The sequence below is a fragment of the Cucurbita moschata genome, unplaced genomic scaffold, assembly GCF_002738365.1.
Source record: "Cucurbita moschata cultivar Rifu unplaced genomic scaffold, Cmos_1.0 Cmo_Scf00033, whole genome shotgun sequence".
Classification (NCBI taxonomy): Eukaryota; Viridiplantae; Streptophyta; class Magnoliopsida; order Cucurbitales; family Cucurbitaceae; genus Cucurbita; species Cucurbita moschata.
In genome coordinates this window covers 774,544-792,657 of record NW_019268549.1, presented here as the reverse complement: position 1 = coordinate 792,657, position 18,114 = coordinate 774,544, and the positions used below count along the sequence as shown (strand labels likewise).

The 18,114-nt window shown below is 35.4% G+C and overlaps 2 protein-coding genes and 1 non-coding gene across 4 annotated transcripts; all 3 read right to left on the bottom strand.

The window, feature by feature from the left end:
- Nucleotides 1-1,020: 1,020 nt before the first annotated feature.
- On the bottom strand, nt 1,021-3,645 carry LOC111430375 (putative septum site-determining protein minD homolog, chloroplastic). Of its 2 annotated transcripts, none has more exons than XM_023066593.1 (2): nt 2,438-3,645; nt 1,021-1,262 (listed from the first exon to the last, which is right to left on the bottom strand). In XM_023066593.1, the coding sequence occupies exon 1, from the start codon at nt 3,538-3,540 to the stop codon at nt 2,569-2,571; it is 972 nt and encodes a 323-aa protein (XP_022922361.1). In that variant the 5' UTR covers nt 3,541-3,645; the 3' UTR covers nt 1,021-1,262; nt 2,438-2,568. The 2 variants fall into 2 exon arrangements, with proteins under 2 accessions (XP_022922361.1, XP_022922362.1); XM_023066594.1 differs by lacking the exon at nt 1,021-1,262 and adding an exon at nt 1,677-1,738.
- A 72-nt stretch (nt 3,646-3,717) lies between these two features.
- On the bottom strand, nt 3,718-3,790 carry TRNAR-CCU. The gene has a single exon. It is a non-coding gene; the product is annotated as a tRNA-Arg (tRNA).
- A 7,014-nt stretch (nt 3,791-10,804) lies between these two features.
- On the bottom strand, nt 10,805-13,074 carry LOC111430335 (scarecrow-like protein 8). Its single transcript, XM_023066552.1, has one exon. The coding sequence runs from the start codon at nt 12,860-12,862 to the stop codon at nt 11,102-11,104; it is 1,761 nt and encodes a 586-aa protein (XP_022922320.1). The 5' UTR covers nt 12,863-13,074; the 3' UTR covers nt 10,805-11,101.
- Between the last annotated feature and the right edge of the window lie 5,040 nt (nt 13,075-18,114).

The following is an 18,114-nucleotide window of genomic DNA, read 5'->3' as shown; positions in this document are numbered from 1 at the left end:
TCAGCGAGAACACTAGACCCTAGAGGTGGGTAGATTGTGAGATCTCATATCGATTGGAGAGGGAAACAAGCGAGCGAGGATGTTCCACTATTTCCTTCCCAAAATCAGCCTTTGATAGGGTTTAATGGTTTTTTAAAAAAGTTGCTAAAGAAAATTGGAGAAATCAAAGCATTTTGCAGAGGAAAACCATCACCTCAAAATTGCAATAAAACCTAACATCAAAGATTGTAATAAAACCTAACATCAAAGAAGTTCTTAATTCTTCAAAATCAAAGAAGTTCTTAATTCTTCAAATTCACCGCTAGCAAATATTGTCTGCTTTAGCCTCATGGTAATGAATGTTGCATTCCCCCCTTTAAAACTGATGTGATGTGAGATCTCATACTCCACCTTCAAAGCCTCACGATAAGGACTCACATTCTACCTCCAAAGCCTCGCAGTAAGAAATGTTTCGTTCCCCTCTTCAAGTAATGTGATATGAGATCTCACAACGTCCTCGTTGGCACACAACCAATATGATGTGGGATCTCATAATCTATCCTTCTTGGAGACGAAGCTCTCGCTGGCACACCACTCACCACTCACCACTCACCACTCAATGTCTGACTCTAATATCATTTGTAACAACCTAAATTCACGAATAGCAGATATTATTCATTTTGGCCCATCACATATTAGGATCAGCCTAAAGATTTTAAAACATGTTTACTAAGGAGAGATCTACCTCTATACCATTATAAGAAATGTTTTGTTCCTCTCTCAGACTGATGTGAGATCTCACCTAACAAGTGAGGATTTGAGCAAATTTTCTCTTGAGTCTTTTATTTCAAAGAAGTGTGAAGACAAATCGAAGAAAAGATCATGATGAATAGATATTGAAGTTCACATGTTTATTAATAAATACAATTCTTCAGATTTTACTAATTCAACTAAAAAAAATAAAGTATACCTATAGATAAAGTATCTCTCTTTTCTATGATTTTTTAACTGTGAATAATACGAGGAAAAAAAAAAAACTCAATCTAGCAGCACCAACAAAAACAGTCTTGTTCACTCATAAGATACCTGCATCTAACCATAAATCTCACAAACAACATTCATCCATCATTTACTCGACATTACCGATCTAATAAAGTTACCTGACTATGGTTTAAGTGAAATTCAGGAGTATAGATCGTTATTACTTATTGGGTTTCCTGTGAACTCTGTGGAAAGAGATGACAATTTCAAACAGTTTCATAACACCAGGATTCCAATCTCTCCTTGAGAAGAAGGAAAGAAAACAAACGGGGTCAATCAAAATGAACCTATTCAAAATCCAAACCTAAAAAAGGGGTCAATAACCTTTGAGGTGAACCTAAGCAAACAAAAGAAAAGGCATTTCAATCCAAACAAAATCATTAGATACAAATTCCCAAAGTTGTTTGAGATGAACTCACAAAGCATGGACTCAGAGATCTTTCTCCCTAGAGTAGCGTCTTTTATAAGATTTGACTTTCTTTGAGGAGTGGAACTCATAAAAATAGTTTTAGCTCTTTTGTATGGCAATAAACCCAACCAAGGATCGCCAACCTGAGCAAAGCTTTGCTCAACGCGTAAGATAAACTATTTCGGTCAAGAAGTTAGAAGTTCAAATTCTCTGTCCTAAATTTAGTACCAAGAGAAATAAAAAAACAAGGATCAAACTTCATCCCAACAACAAAAACAATCAGCACTTTAGAGAAAGTTGCCCCTATCCCTGAAAGAAGAATGAAACAGATCCTCCATTATAAGGATACGATCCCTATTATGTACTAAACAAAAGTCTGTTTCATCACTCAGTGTCACTTCAGTCTACGTTTTCGACAACCAATTAAACCGATTTCAGTAACTCGGTAAGTATCAACCTTAACCACTGTCTTGTATCCATTTTCATGCAGGAAAAGGGTGGAATCTTTAAAGCAAGGAATCGAGAACAGGAGAGACGATAATAAGCCAGCAGCAGAGAAAACGTCGACTTCCAAAAGATGGTTCTTTTAGTGTAAGTGCTTGCTTCAGATACCAGGATTCCTATTTGGTTCTTAAAGGCCCAATGAACAATGATTCTTCTGAATTGAATACAAACAAGGGCTTGAGTTTTAGGCTCTATCTAGTCTGAAATGGCATCGTTCTACAATTTTCTTGGCATAAGAAGAAGCTATTAAATGGAATGCACTCATTAATCCATAATGATCTCAGTGAACAGGTGGTGACATATTGAAAAATGGCATTATCATTGCATCACAAAACTTGATCATAAAGCTAAGCAAGAGATTTCATTCCATCACATTAGAAGTGATTTTGGAGGCAATCAAAGGCATCATAACTACAAAATGAAAATTTTCTAACTAAGAAATATAGATTTCTACCAATCAAATCAAGAGAATCAGAATCAAACCAACTATACAGAACGACTCACCGTGGCATCTCCTGTTGAACAAGTAGTAGCAGGTCCGGCTGCTCTTCTAACACTACCAAAATTCTTCCTACTCCACTTTATACATGGCCCCTTAAGATCTACACAACCTTTGTCTCAGAGAATTTGATCTCTTAGACACCGAAGAACGAGAAAAAACCTCGTTTCTTCGGCTCCTCTTCGACCATCACAGCCGTCATACTGTCATGTTCAACAAGCCTCCAAGCTGCCTGCTCAAAGGCCAAACCCGCCAATGTGGGTGGCTTGTTCAACACCAGAGGGTACCCTCTGTTTGTGCTACGAATTACCTCTGAATCCTCAGGGATTGCACCCAATAAAGCCAACCCCAACATCTCTTGTACGTCTAGCACAGACATCATATCCTCCCCCTTGATCATATCAGTCCGAACCCGATTCACCATCATCTTAATATCTCGAATTCCATCACATTCAAGCAATCCCGTCACCCTATCGGCGTCTCTCAAGCTCGTAATATCCGGCGTCGTTACAAGAATCGCCTCATTAGCAGGTGTAATGGCGGTAATGAATCCGGCGTCAATTCCAGCCGGACAGTCGATAATGATGAAATCCGGACAACCTTCTTGTCTAGCTTTTAGCGCATCCACAAGCCAAACCAATGCTTTCCCACCAAAACCAATCGGTAATTTCGACCTAGGCTTCGAAATACAAAGCAATTCAAAATTCGACCATCGTTTATCCCTCACCAAAGCCTGATCCAACCGGCAATCCCCATTGAGAACCTCAACAACCGTGTAATTGACACGATTCTCAAGCCCTAAGAGAAGGTCGAGATTCCGGAGGCCAACGTCCGCATCAATGGCCACAACAGAGAAGCCAAGACGGGCCAGGGAAATGCCGACATTGGCAGTGGTTGTGGTCTTGCCAACGCCGCCTTTACCAGAGGTGATGACGACGACGCGGGGAGTGTCACCGGCGAGCTCCGGCTTCCGATTCCATTGAAGGACGGATTTAACGGGGGTGGAAGAGAGGGATTTGGGGAAGGATTTAGGGTTGCGGATTGGGAAGGCTTTGGAATGGAAGGGATTGAAGATGAATGGATTGGGAAGAAGGTGAAGGATTCGCATTGTTCTGAACGCAAGAATTAGGGCATACCAACCCCAACAGTAAGGATTTGATCACTTTGAGACACTGGAAGTGGAAGACTGAATGTTCCTCTGCGACAGAGACTGAGAGATTGGATATTTTGAACGAGAAAAAAATATAAAATAAAAACAGAAAATTAAATTTAGGAAAAAAGAAAGCGCGCCAGGTAGGGGTCGAACCTACGACTTTCTGCTTAGGAAACAGACGCTCTATCCACTGAGCTACAGGCGCTTGTGTTTGAACACGATCTAACAACAATTTTATTTATTCTATAAAATAAATAAATATCAAGATATTGAGTATTAGAAATGTTCACTTCTCCCTCCATAATTTCAATTTTCATTTCCACTCAATTTTTTATTTTATTTTATTTTAGTGGAGATTTTAGAATTCGAGAAGATCGGGCTACTCTGGTAAATAGTTATCTGTTAATCTTTAATAATAAATTGTTAAGATAGGATGAGATGATAGGTACGAGGGTCGTGCCCCTAGATTTTTATGAGATCTCTAACTATCCTTTAGTTCTGAATCTGTTCAGATAAGGAAAATGGTCAATATGAATAGTTCTATGTGAGTATAAAGTAGTTGGCAAGATTGCTACTGAATAAAAAACTTATTTATAAACTCGTAATTCAAATTACTTCACAAAATATTTGATTAACACTAGTGAAGCAGCTCGATCAATAGGGAGAGGAACGTCGACTTTTGAAACTATTAATAAAGCACTAACACGTCCCTACCATCTTTCTAAATCAACAAGCATTCAAAACTTTAGTATAGGGAAGGAGTGAAGCCTAAATTTAATATTTATAAATAATATATGTTTTAGCCACCGACATTTAATGACCTAAAACCAATATGAATATACCTAACCCAATTAGATGAGGTCAAAAAAAATGTTTCAACCTAATTCAATCTTGTCCACGAACACTTCTGGACCTAAGTAAAAAAAAAGTACACGTTAGGACCGGAAGCAAACCAATGAAATCCATTCGTGGTCGGCCATTATAACTGAGTGAAAAAAAATTGGATGTTGGGACCAAGTTTGTCCCCTTATGGCTTGTCATGAACACGATCTTGCAACTTTAGCTTCGAACAACGCCTCATTACTTTGTTTGGGGTAACGAAAGAGAGAATTTGAGCACAGAAATGATGGAAAATGAGAGTGTTCTTTAGTCATAACAATACACCAAGTATTGTATTTTGATGGTTCCTGATGTAGTTCAAATTACAGTCCATGTTGCTGTAATTCTTGGTCTTGGAAAGCTGTTCATCATTGATTTAAAAGCTGTTGTGGCTTCAAATGCCAATATTGAGCCCCCAACAACACCATGTGGGATGCCAACTTTGGTGCTTCCTGCTCTTCTTGCTGCTACTTTTCTGGGCATTGCCTTGACGATCCTTAGCTTAGACCGCCCTACGTGCTCGAGTTCGGTTTTCTTTCTTTTTTTCTCACTTAAAAATGTCTTCCGTAAGTACCTTTTCATATATTTCATTTATTTACTTCTATGAACAAGGACCGATAAAGAAGTTTTCCTCATCTCTGTCCCGTTCCTGTCTCTTATTTCAACTCTCATTCTTATGAAATTCTCATTTATTTTTTAAAGAATGGGGTATTCGCCATAAAAAAATTTCTCCAATTTTTAGAAAAAGTATTTGTTTTTAATGGATAATTTTCATTTTCTAATATAATTTCTATTAAGAAAATATAAAAACATTCTTACCAATTCAATAATATATTATTTAACCTACCTTTTAAAAACTTAAATTTCAATATTACAACATTACACGCTTCCACCTTATATATGTATAAATTGAGTCGAGGCAATTGACTAGGATTTGGGCATGGTTGAAGGCAGGGATAGTGATGGGAATATAATCTTCGCCCCTAGTCTCGTTTAAGTAACAGGAACAAATCTTAGGTCGATTTTAGAGGGGAACGAAAATCTCTTATAAGGGTGTGAAAATCTCTCCTTAACATATGCGTTTTAAAAACCGTTAAGCTGACGGTGATACATAACGGGTCAAAGCGGACAATATCTATAGAACACTTGGCTCCCAAGGAGAGTGAATTGTGAGATCTCATATCAGTTGGAAAGGAAAACAAAACATTCCTTAGAGGATGTGGAAACCTCTCCCTACCAAAAGCGTTTTAAAACCCTGAGAGTAAGCTCATAAGCAAAAGAAAGCTAAATAGGATAATATTTACTAGCGGTGGGCTTGAAATGTTACACTTATTCTCTGTTGGAGATCGGAGATTTCTCATCTCATTCGAGTAGATTAAATGAACATCTCTAGTCTGAAACGGTTTGTGTATTTCTTAAACTTAATACTAATGATAAAGAATATTTTGTAACTTTCGAAAAAAAAAAATTTAAGGGTATTTTTAAAGAAGTTTCTTCGAGGCTTGTAAGGGCATTGAGACGCTATGTACTACCCGATTCCTACGTAATTTTCTTTTTATCGTCATTTAAAATTTTGAATTTTCGAGATTTTATTAGGTGCCCTAAAGAAAAAATGCTCGGGATGATTTGCCCCGACTTACCAGGTCTAGTCTTCCCCCTTGGACAGACGTGTAAGTCCGCGAGTATTTAGTCTTAAGATGTTTTCATAGATTTGTGAGTCTTGGATGTGGTTTACATCTAAGTCTTGAACATGATATTCTAGGAGTAGGAATGGAACAAGAAACAGAGTAATCAGAGTTTTTAACTTTGGTAAAAATGCTTATTTTTCCGTAAGTTCAATGACGTTTATGTGTAGGACTAAAAATTATATAAAAAATACCTTTGGATTGTTGGATATGTGGACTACGACTTTCGTGAAGGAAGTTTTCCAATTTGGGATATGGATCGAGAGTTTGAAATTGTAAATTAAATGGTTTGGAAATCAAAACTGAGAAGATATCGGGATAAAATTCATGCAAGGAAGACAACGAACAACGGTTGGACACACATCGGTCAATGGCAATAGAAGCGCCTCCTAGCCGAAAGCCAACACGCATCAAAGGAGGAACACATCCGCACCACTGTAGTGACACACATCCCGGATCACTAACTCGAACCAAACACAGTTCAAGTTCGTGATCCAACCTGATGACCCGCGCTTTGATCCAAGTCGTTACTTATCCATCCCGTCAGTGCCACATGTTGTATCCACAAAATTCGGAGGAAAAATCGCATCTACCAGAGCTGGAAGTGAGTCTCTGCTCATGCACTAACGGCAGGTGAAGCTCTGCGCATAGTTGCATGAGTGTCGGAGGCACATGGTCGTGCATGGAAGCCTTATTTCTTGTATGTACAATGCCCATTTATCAGTTTTCTGTCCCAATTTTGATGCTAATCTTATTTTAATGGGAATTAGGTCCTTCGAGAGAAAATTTAGAATTTTTGGACACCTCCATGACTAGAAATCAAACTCGGTGAGGGCCGAGGAGTATTGCTTATCTTAAGACTAAGATGTTCGTTCTCAATACCGCTATAATGTTTCCAAATGCATAATAAGTCTGTTTACTTTAATCTCAACTCCAGAAATTCTTGTGTCTTTCAAATGCATAATAAGCCATGTCACGTCAAATTTTCAAGTACAACCAGAACATAATATATCATCTAATAATATATCAAATGTTTAATGATAGTTCAACATGTACCTCTCGTTCACCTACCTGTGTACTCTATTTAAGTTGGTTTGGGTTATAAGCTCTATTCGGGTTACTCGAGTCACCAACTCAACCAACTCCAAATTTCGATTTGGTTCCAAAAGGTTTTTACAACCCAACTCAATCTCTCTAGACCACTAATTTTGATTTGTAACTATAGTATATTGATTTATCCACCTCGTTTTTTTGTTTCGAAGTAAAATTTTATGTGATACCATAATCGGAACTAAATTTAAAGGGTTAGAAGGTGATTGATGGATACTAGAGCCATGTCCAATTAATACCTTTCATCCTTGTCCCTCCTCAACAATATATCATCTTATTCTTTCGTTAGAGCAACAAGATACTTGTAATAATCCAACCCCACCACTAGCAAATATTGTCTGTTTTGGTTCGTTATATATCGTCGTCAGCTTCACAATTTTAAAACGCGCCTATTAGGGAGAGGTTTCCACACCCTTATAAAGAATGCTTCGTTTCCCTCTTAACTGATGTGGGATCTCACAATCGACCCCTTTGGGAGCCACACTGTCCGATGTCTGGCTCTAATACCATTTATAACAATCCAAGCTCACCGCTAGCAGATATTGTCTATTTTAACACGTTACGTATCGTCGTTAGCCTCACAATTCTAAAACACGCCCATTAAGGAGAGGTTTTCACATTCTTATCGGGAATGCTCTGTTACCCTCACAACTTATGTGGGATCCACAATCTATCCTCTTGGGAGCTCACCGGCCGATGTCCGGCTCTAATATCATTTGTAACAGTTCAAGCTTACCACTAACAAATATTGTCAGTGTGAGATCTCACATTGGTTAGAAAGGAGAACGAATCACTCTCACGAGAGTGAAAATCTCTCCCTAACTAAAATGATTGTTATGAGTGGCAACATGAGATGTGTGGTTTCATAGGATTATTACATGACAGCAGACAACATTAATAAACAAAGCATTGACTTCTCAACAACATATTACACTGCGCAGATTTGCGAATCCTTTTCAAAGTCAACTCTACAGCAGACAAGATTGGAATCTATTATCAACATTGCTAGTTTAGGACCCCCCAAAATACCTTTTAATTATGTAACCAAAATAAAGGTTAAATGATGTAATTATGCAACTTTCTACCCTCCGACCCAATTGTACGCATCAAAGATTAGGGTCGTCTAACTTAACCCTAATTGACACATAGAATTCGAACGTCTGTAATCAACTCTAAAAACCGTGGACCACCGTCATGTGGTAAAAATTAAAATTTTGATCCTATTCAAGAACTCGGAAATATAGGAGTATTTTTTGTGATTGGAGGTTTGGCATTCTTGACTAGGTACCTTATGACAAAAGTCAATTTTGACTTAAATTTTATAATCGAGTATGTCAAAAGATAGGGTTTTCTTTTTCGTTTTACTTTTTAATTTCTAGATGTTACAAATTATCATGTTCTTTTTATGTTGTGATTTTAAATTGATTTCTATTTGGTTTTATCGTTGAGTCAAACTTGACTATAGTTAAGGTTGTAATTTTGTATTGAATAGGTCCACAAAGTGGAGATGGAAAGCTTTCTTCAGTCCCGTCCCATTATAATAGGTCATTATAATGATGATTGACGTGTAAGTACTATTGAGTCTCATTTATGTTTTAAAATACGAACCAAAACACAGGTTTTATTGAACTTTGCTACTTTTTGTTCGGGTATGTAGTACTTCTCTACACGCAACCCATACATGCATACATGGACCTATAAGATGGGCTCATATACGCACCCCTATGCCTGATTACAAGCAAGTACACGCTCAGACTATCTAAAACCACAAAGGGAAATGAGCGCATATAATATTATCGTGTACACGTTCGTACTAATCATAATGTGAAAGTATTTTGATGCTCGTGACATACAAAATACATGAGGTCCCATAAAGCGCCTCCTACTCTCTCAAGTTTATACCTTAAATTAATGATGCGTCAAATAACTTAAAAGTTGAAAATATTACATTAAAATTGAAAATAAACTTAGTGATTCTTTTATTCGTATTAATATTAATATGTGTATTGTAACATTTGACGATAATATAAAATGAAATAGATGCGTATGAGTCAACATGAGCATAACTCAATTGGTCTGAACTACTCATTTTTTATCGGATGTAGTTTAATGATCAATTAACCCATTGATTGAACGTATCAACTCTATGAGATACTTAAGTGGGAGTTTAGCGGGCTTTAACGAGCTTATTTAAATTAGTAGCTAGTCAGTGAAGTCACTCTAGCATATTTGTCATGAAGTAATACTAAAAGTGTAGTTCTTTAAGGTCAATATAACAGAGTCGTGATAGACTTTACTCCAACTTATAGAAAATTACACTCAGTCAGCGAAGTCGAGCTACTTCAACCGAAGACATTCATGATAAAATATGGGTATTTGTCACAAAAATTTTATACAATTTCACATGTCATACACGACGTGCATGCGTGCATGAGGTCTTATAACTCAACGATGGAGTATCCTCTAACCTATTACTTCTTTAGTGCAACCCAAAAGAGGTTAAAAAAAAACTACCGAGATTGAATCAAGCTAGATAACGAAGAAGCATTGAAGCCTAACCATTTCAGATGCCTAAAGCCGAACCATTTCTTTGGCCTCCACAAAAATAAAATTAAAAATTAAAAATCATTTTTAAACTAAATAAACCCTTTGACTCTTGACCCCTTCCTTTTTTTTTTTTTTTAATATTCAATTTTTTTAAAAATTATAAATTTAATCCCAAGTTTTAATACCCCTTCCAATATTAGCTCGATAGAGATTAATATCAGGTCGAAAAACAACGAGAGAGAGAGAGAGAGAGAGAGAGAGAGAGAGAGAGAGAGAGAGAGAGAGAGAGAGAGAGAGAGAGAGAGAGTTCAAACTGATCAATTAGACCCATATTAATCCAACTGAATCAAGTTGGATCGGACTAAATGGGTCTAGTTGTTCAATCAAACTAATTCATTTCAAAAAGAAATTAGATAAATAATTGAGAGATTAGTTTGGTAACGAATAAATATAGAAAGAAAAAATGGAATATTAAAGCAAAAGAAAAGAAGTATTATTATTATTATTATTATTATTATTATTTTCAATAAATGAGAATTTAATAAATCAATTTTGTCAAACTTCATATCAAATGATAAAAATTAATTACAATTTACTTTAAAAATAAAAACCTTTTACTATGGTAACAAATCCACTATGGTCAAATATTATCAATTTTTAAAATTTTCTCATTTATTAGATTAAAAATTAATAAAAATCGAGCTGTACTCCATAAAAATAATCTTATTTTAGGTAATAAAATCTTATTAAAACATAATATCAGTAACATGCCAAATAATTAATGCCTCAGTAACTTTCCAAAGTTACCATTCCCACCATTTAATGTTCTTTTTCCCGATATTAATTTTGTAAATTAACGCCATAAATTGCATTAATATCTAATTATATTTAAAACAAAATTGGACTTTTTAATTTGGTAACTCTTATTAATGATTAGAAAGAAAAAAGTGAAAATAGAATTAAAAATATATTCCAACTGCCAATCAGAAGCCGACACGAATAATTTTATTATAAAAATAAAATTAGGAAAATATTAAAAGTGGGGCCCACCGGTTTCAACAAGTTGGCACTCACCAAACTTCCGCTTTCACACACCCCCAAAATTAGGAAAATATTTATCTTTTTTTTTCCCCTTGTTTTTTAATTTAAATTACAAGAATTTTCTCGGAATCCAAACACCCCACCATTTTCCTTTCCATTTTCTCGGGAAAATGTTAATATTAATATTAATATTAATACTTTAGAAAATTAGGTAATATTAAAAATTAAAAAGGGAAAAGAAAAAAAAAAACAAACTAACGCCACGCCGTGGTGACGGTGAGAGTCCGGCCCATCCAGCCGAAGCAAATTCCTCCGTTTTCTTCCTTCACGGTGAACCCCGGGTTGACTCGGTAGCCTGAACTCAGCCGAGTTTTCATCGACTCAGCTACGGTTTGACTGATCGGCCTCGCCTCGAACCCAGCCATCCCCATCCTGGCTCGCCACTTCCCAGCCACCTCGCACCTTTCCACTCGGTCTCTCCCCTCGCAAGCTAGGGAATTGGCTAACTTTCGTCCGATCCCATCCTCAACCTTCACCCGGTCCGGATGGTCTCTCTGCATGGTCGAATCAATAGACTCGAACAACGAACTGTAGTAGATACACGACTCGGCTACCCGAGCCTTAAATGGAGCCGTATTCATGTTCAATTCTTGCTCCATTACCGTCACGACGGTGGGTGCCAACGACTTGACGCTACGGAGAAGCTCGTCGCGGGGATTCTCCGTCGACACACTCTCGTCCGGCATTCGGTATAACTTGAATGCGAAATTCACTGCCAGTAATTCGTCCGGCTCGCAGCCGAGTAACTCCCGTGTTAACTCGGCGAGTTTATGTCTTACGATGTTGAATTCGAACCCGACGCCGAGTTCGTCTGCGAGTTGACTCAGCGACTCGCCGACCTGTTTTAACCTCTCCTCGCCGCCGCTCTCCGCCGCAACAACCGCCGTTAGCTTCACAGAAACCTTCCCTTTCTGGCGGTTGGAGAGTAGGTGAATTAGGTTCATATACTGACCGCCTTTCCCGATGTCGAAATCCACAACGTGCATTTTCCGATCGTCTTCTCCGATCGCTTCAAGAATCGCGAGATTCGCCGCCATGAAAGCGAGTTTAAAGCAGGGAGAAACATCATACAGCAACTGGGTCGCCGCCGTGTGTTCCTCACCGTAAATCTCCATCACCGGCGGCGGGAATTCCACCGGATTCACACGCGATTTCAGAGCAAACACCATAAATTCCGCCAATTTCGAATTCGAAACAACCACCGGAGCAAGAATCTCATCAATACCCTCTAATTTCCCATCGGAAATCGCGGCGGCTGCCTCGATTACAGATTGTTTCCAAGAATCAGAAGCTTTGGAAGCGACAGAGGACGAGGTAGACGAAGAACAGGAAGAAGAAGCAGAGGAAGTCGGACTTGGATTCTGCGCCACCGTGGGATTAATCAGATTATAAATCGTTTCACACCATGGACTATTCGAGTTCGTAATCACCGAAACGGCGTCGCTTCCATCATCATCATCAATATCTTCAAGAAGCTCTTTCTCCAATTCCTGAAGGCGATGATTCATAATCATCTTCTTCTCGGAGTCCAAACTCTGCAAATCCCTCGCCGGAACCACCCCATTCGGCTGTTGACGAAACTGCTGAAGAAGCGCGGCGGAGCTCGTGCCATAAAGACGGTGGGATTGAACATCCGGCGACGGCAGAGACATAGTAGAGTAGAAATCCAAATTGGAAAGTGGTGAAATCGGATGAGCAAAAGCTCTGGGCTTAACAGAGCGGAGGAAGAGGTTGTTGAGAGGAAGACTATGGTGGTGGGTATGTTGAAGATCGGCGAGATTCCGTTTTCCAAGCAGAGAAGAGGGGATTTGGCGACCGATCTGAGCGGCGGTCGGATCTAAGAAAGCACCGCCGGGGAGCTGCGATCTGTAAGGATTCGGCTGAGATGGGTTGGGGATGGATCTGCCGGCGGTGTAGAAATCCGGCGCGCCACCACCGGTGAAACCAGATTGCATTTTTACAGAACAGATTCCTTCCCTCTCTGTATTTTCTCTCTCAAAATCACAAAATTAAAAAATTAAAACCGTGAATTCCCAACCCCAAAACAGAGAATTTATAATATATATATATATATATATATATAAATAAATAAATAAAGGAGAAGAAGAAGAAGAGACAGTTAAATAATCCTTGAGAATATAACGGAAGAAGATTTTAGAGAGAGAAAGAGGAGAGAGAGAGGGTTTGATTTCAAGTTTTTCAAAATTTTCAAGCTTTTCAAGCGGATATCTATCAATCTATGATATGAATCGAATAGCTCTCTGTTTTTTTTTTTTTTAATTGAATTAAAATTGAATTTAAATGATTTATGGAAAATAAAAATGGGAAAAAACTGTGGACCGTTGGATTCTGGTGAGATGGGGTTGGGTGGCGACAGTTAAGAAGAATTTGTGGTGATAAAACGAGGTAGACCCAACCCATGCTCCTTACTTTCCACGAAACTTTTGCTTCCCTTCCCTCATCATTCCCCACTCTCATCCCTCCGCGCGTGGGACTTACCTCCCATTAAATGCATTTCTCTTTAATATCATTTTGTAAATAATATATTTATTTTTTTAATTTATTCAAATTACATGCACTAAAATTAAATTTTATCCTTTTTTTTTTTTTTATCTTTTAAAATTTTTAATTTTACTAGTATGATACTTTTGAAAATTATTTTTTTTTTTCCTTTTTCCATTGCTCGTTACAAATTTCCTTCTGGTTTCCATAGCTAATCTTACGTTCAATTTATCATCAATAATAGTCACTACTGCTGGACTTGCTCGATCGACTTCGTGAAGAAATCCACTGTAGGCAATAAACCACCACTAGAAAAGAAGGGAACTCAGAAGACAAGTGTATGGAGAACGTGAGGAAGGAGGTTGATTCAGTCTGGTCCAATTTTATTGATTCGGTCTATTTTGCTTTGATTTTCAAGCCAATTTCGAATGTATTATGTGTGTGGATTGTTAGAGGGTCGCTCCCTACATGTTAGACACACATGCAAGGTCATTCATTGTGTGTACATGTTGTGATCTACTAGAATCATGTCCTATATATGTATGAACTCACATGATGGGATCAAGCCACTTTTGCATGCATATGATATAATGTACGAGATCTTGCCCTACATGGTATGAACCCATGATGAGTCACTCCGTGCATGTACATCCTCTATGAATCAACATGATGGGGTCACTTCCTACGCGAATGTGATATAATCTACAAAGGTTGTGCCTACATGACATGAACCATGACTAGGTCAGTCTCTACATCATGATATGATCTACAAGGTAATGACTTACTCTCTGTATATATATGTTATGATCGTACCCAACATAATAGAAATTACATATGATGGGACCGTTCTCCCATGATTAAGACTATACGTATAAAATTTAGAGTTGGATTAGTTTCGAGACTGAGACAATTATGTACTATGACCCAAAATTATGAACATCGAACCGTTTGAGTTGAATTAAACAAATTTTTTGTGGCTATTTAGCCAATTGATGGGTGGCAAATGTTTTAAAAATATATATATAAGAAAATTATTTGTTAAATGGGCATGAAATAATAATTGGGTGGAACTTTATGAATTAAAAAATGAAATATTTTTAATTATAATAATAAAAATAATAATATTATATATGTCAACGTTGGTAGTGGGATGTTTTGGTTAAATAAGCCAATTTGATGCCATTTGTTGGTTAAGATATAATTATTTTTGTATTTTTCAGTCCTAATATATTAATATATTTCTATTTTACTGCATTTGCTGTTCGCCATTATGTATTTATTTATTTTTTTAATTTAATTTCAGATACTTTTATAATTCTGTACTATTTTTAAAACAAACCAAACAATTTTTTAATTAAAAAAATCATATATATTTACTTATGGGAAGGAGTTTGAGAGTGACGCGCCAAGAGAAGAAGCGTGGAGGTTGAGCGAAAGAGGCAAAATCGGGGAGTGATAATCTGACAAGCGAATTTATAAAAATTAAATAAAATTAAAATGAAGGGACAAAAAAGCCCATAGAATTGAATCAGTGGAAATGTAGTTTCACACGTGTACAAAGGGGAGAGAAACATTCAGCAGTACTCTGTCACAGCCACGTCAGATTAAACAAATTCCCGAGTTTTTCATTCAACTTGTATTTTCTTCTTACCGGCAACTGTCGGTTACCGCGTTTCTATTCTTCCCCCACTACCCTGGCCAACCCCTATCCACACAACCTTTTTTTTCTTTTTTTTTCTATTAAATTTTAAACGTTTACACGTCTCTTCAACATTAATTAATCTCTTAAATATCCAAATATATATATATATATATATATATAATAATAATTAATTAATTAATTAAATTATGCCTAATAAACTTTTAATTTTGCATTTTGTATCTTTTATCTCGGTATATTATTTGAAATATAAAACACATCAACGAAATATGAGTAAGAATGAAATAATCGAAAATCCTTATAAATAATACTCCGTTTCTCTCTCCAACTGAGGTGAGATCTCACACATCTGTATCTGGCATGCTCATTATTATCCCTGTAAACCCTTATCAAAATAATCTCTACTCTATATATATATAAAGAGAGTCCTCTGTGTTTGACTAATGTTTTCGAAAATAAAATAAAAAGAAATGGTTGTGGTTAATATTTTAATTTATTGAGAAGATATTCTTTTATTTAAAAAAAAAAATCTTTTGAAAAGGATATTTTGAGGGGTTTGTGTCCAAGTACAAGCTCCACCCCATGTGCATTTAATTTCATAATTATAAATTTTATTATCTGTTTTAGATAATAAATTAATTCCATTTATTACAGCAGCAGGCCCGTTTTCTATTCAACTCAATTTAATTTCATTAATAATATCAATTAAAACTAATATTTTTAATTGAAAATATCCCTTACTTAATTAAAAAAATATAATATTATTTTTGAATTTTTGGGATTCCATTAAAATATTAAAGCTATCGTCACTATATAAAATTAAATGCGAAAATATTTCATTTAAACTTTAATAAAACGTACCTCAATATCTAGCACGTGGCTTGAGTATTAAAAGAAATATTCAGTAAGTGACCTTATAAATGTAAGAATATGCAAATATAAGACATATCATATCAGTCTATTTTTTTTTTTTTTGTTGGAATTAAATTTGAAAAATAAAAAATTACAAAAAGGGTAGCGTGTGGGGGAAATCAAATTGAGAAATTAGTTACCAATAAACTTTCTCTTCATTTTTTCTTCAAAATATTGGGCAAATCTCACACTGTTGACACGTGTCCTGCCTAACTCAAATTCCATCCAATCAAAATTTTTTTTTTTTTTTAATAATTCATTTATTGTCTTATTTTCTGAAAGTAGAAAGAGGGAGATTCCTTCTCAAAGCCAAATTTGGCTATGAACTCTTTTCCATCTAGACTAGCTTGGAAAATAAAGAATGGATTTATTTCAAATTTATTCCAAATTTGGAATAAATTCATCTTTTTTAATTTTGCAATTCTAAAGAAACATGATTTACCCTAATCATCTTCCCGGGAATCACTCTTTCTTAACCATGTTCGCCTTAACATTGAATAAACATATATTATACGGACTAAAGTTCATAATGATCTCGTATGTATGTTCGTGTTTCTACTTTTTTTTATATATATAAAAAAATGGTTTAAACAAGTATTTTTTAAGTGGGATGTTCGTAGGTTGGGTTGACTTGGGTCAGACTAACTCAATTGTTCTAGTAGTAAACTTTTCAACTTAAAAAATATTGGTTAAATAATGAACGGAAGCCAACCATCATTTTCTTTTTATTTAAAATATTAATTTTAATAAATATAAAATTTCATTCCATAAAACATATATTTATTTATTTTCAAATATTAAATTTGCAACATTACTAGTTTTTAAGAGTTATTAGAGAATAAATAATCATAAAATAAAATAAATATACGTTGCATTAAAAAAAAGTATAATTTAAAACTAACAATAAACGGTTCGGTTCAACTCACTTTACGAGAACTTAAGAATCAACTCAAATAAATTCATAATTCAGCCCAAACTGATTTGAGTTCGGTTGATCTAATTTTTCGAATCATCGAATTTTTAAATACCCATATTTTTTATCTCCACCAATTGCAAAGGTGGAGATTAAACTATTAACTCTAGAGCGATAACGCGTGCCTGTCAATTCAGTTATGCTTAAATCAGATACATTGTAAAAACGAAAAAATTGAAGAATAAACTAAATACGACTTGCATACCTTCTCTTTCGAGCTACACAATTCTCGTAGGTCACGTCGTGGCGCAACAATTTTCAATATTTGGTCAAGTCTCTTTGTTTATCTTTTTATTTTATTTTATTTTTCCTAAATTCTCTTTTTCCTCCATAAAATAAAGTGAGAAAAAGACCATTCAAATATTGCAAAAATTTATATTATCCAATTGAACCATTGCCACGTGTATTATTTTTATATTACTTTTATACTCCAAGAAATTAAGAGAATAAAACTTTTTACAGGGCTAAAATCGTCATTTTCACCAACATTTTCAGGAGTCGGTGAGGGACCACCAGCTATGCTGTAATTAATTGACGAAGAAAAATCTGGAAAATCAAATCAAATCAAATTAAAATATTAATTTTCCTTTTTTTTTAATTTAATTAATTAAATTTTAAAAAAAATCTACCCAACCTAATTGATACCGTTTAGATTGTGTTCCGTTTAAATAAATGAAAAGCTTAGTGATTATTTAGTTCATTCACGAACCTAAAAAATTTTAATTTATTTTTTAATTTAAAAATATATATATATATATATTTTTTTTTTTTTACTTATAATACCATATAAAATATATTTTTACTTATAATAAAAATTGAGAGAATAATAACATTATTTAATTAATATGAATTAAAACAGTTAAATGAGTTAGTAGTTGATAGTTTATATTGATTTGATAGGATATTCTTTTTTTATATTTTATATTTTATTTTTGAAACAAACTCGCATTAAAATAAAATAGGGAGGAAAATTGAAGAATCTAAAACCATAAACTAAGAGTTATAAAGAAAAGAATAAAGACAAATAATAATGATAATAATAAATAATAATAATGGGGGGTATTATAGTCTTTTGACTGAAACATAATGCGGCGCTTTGACCTGCCGTAACTGGGTAACCGGCTACTTGGAAATGATCGGTCACGAGAAGCATTTCACGC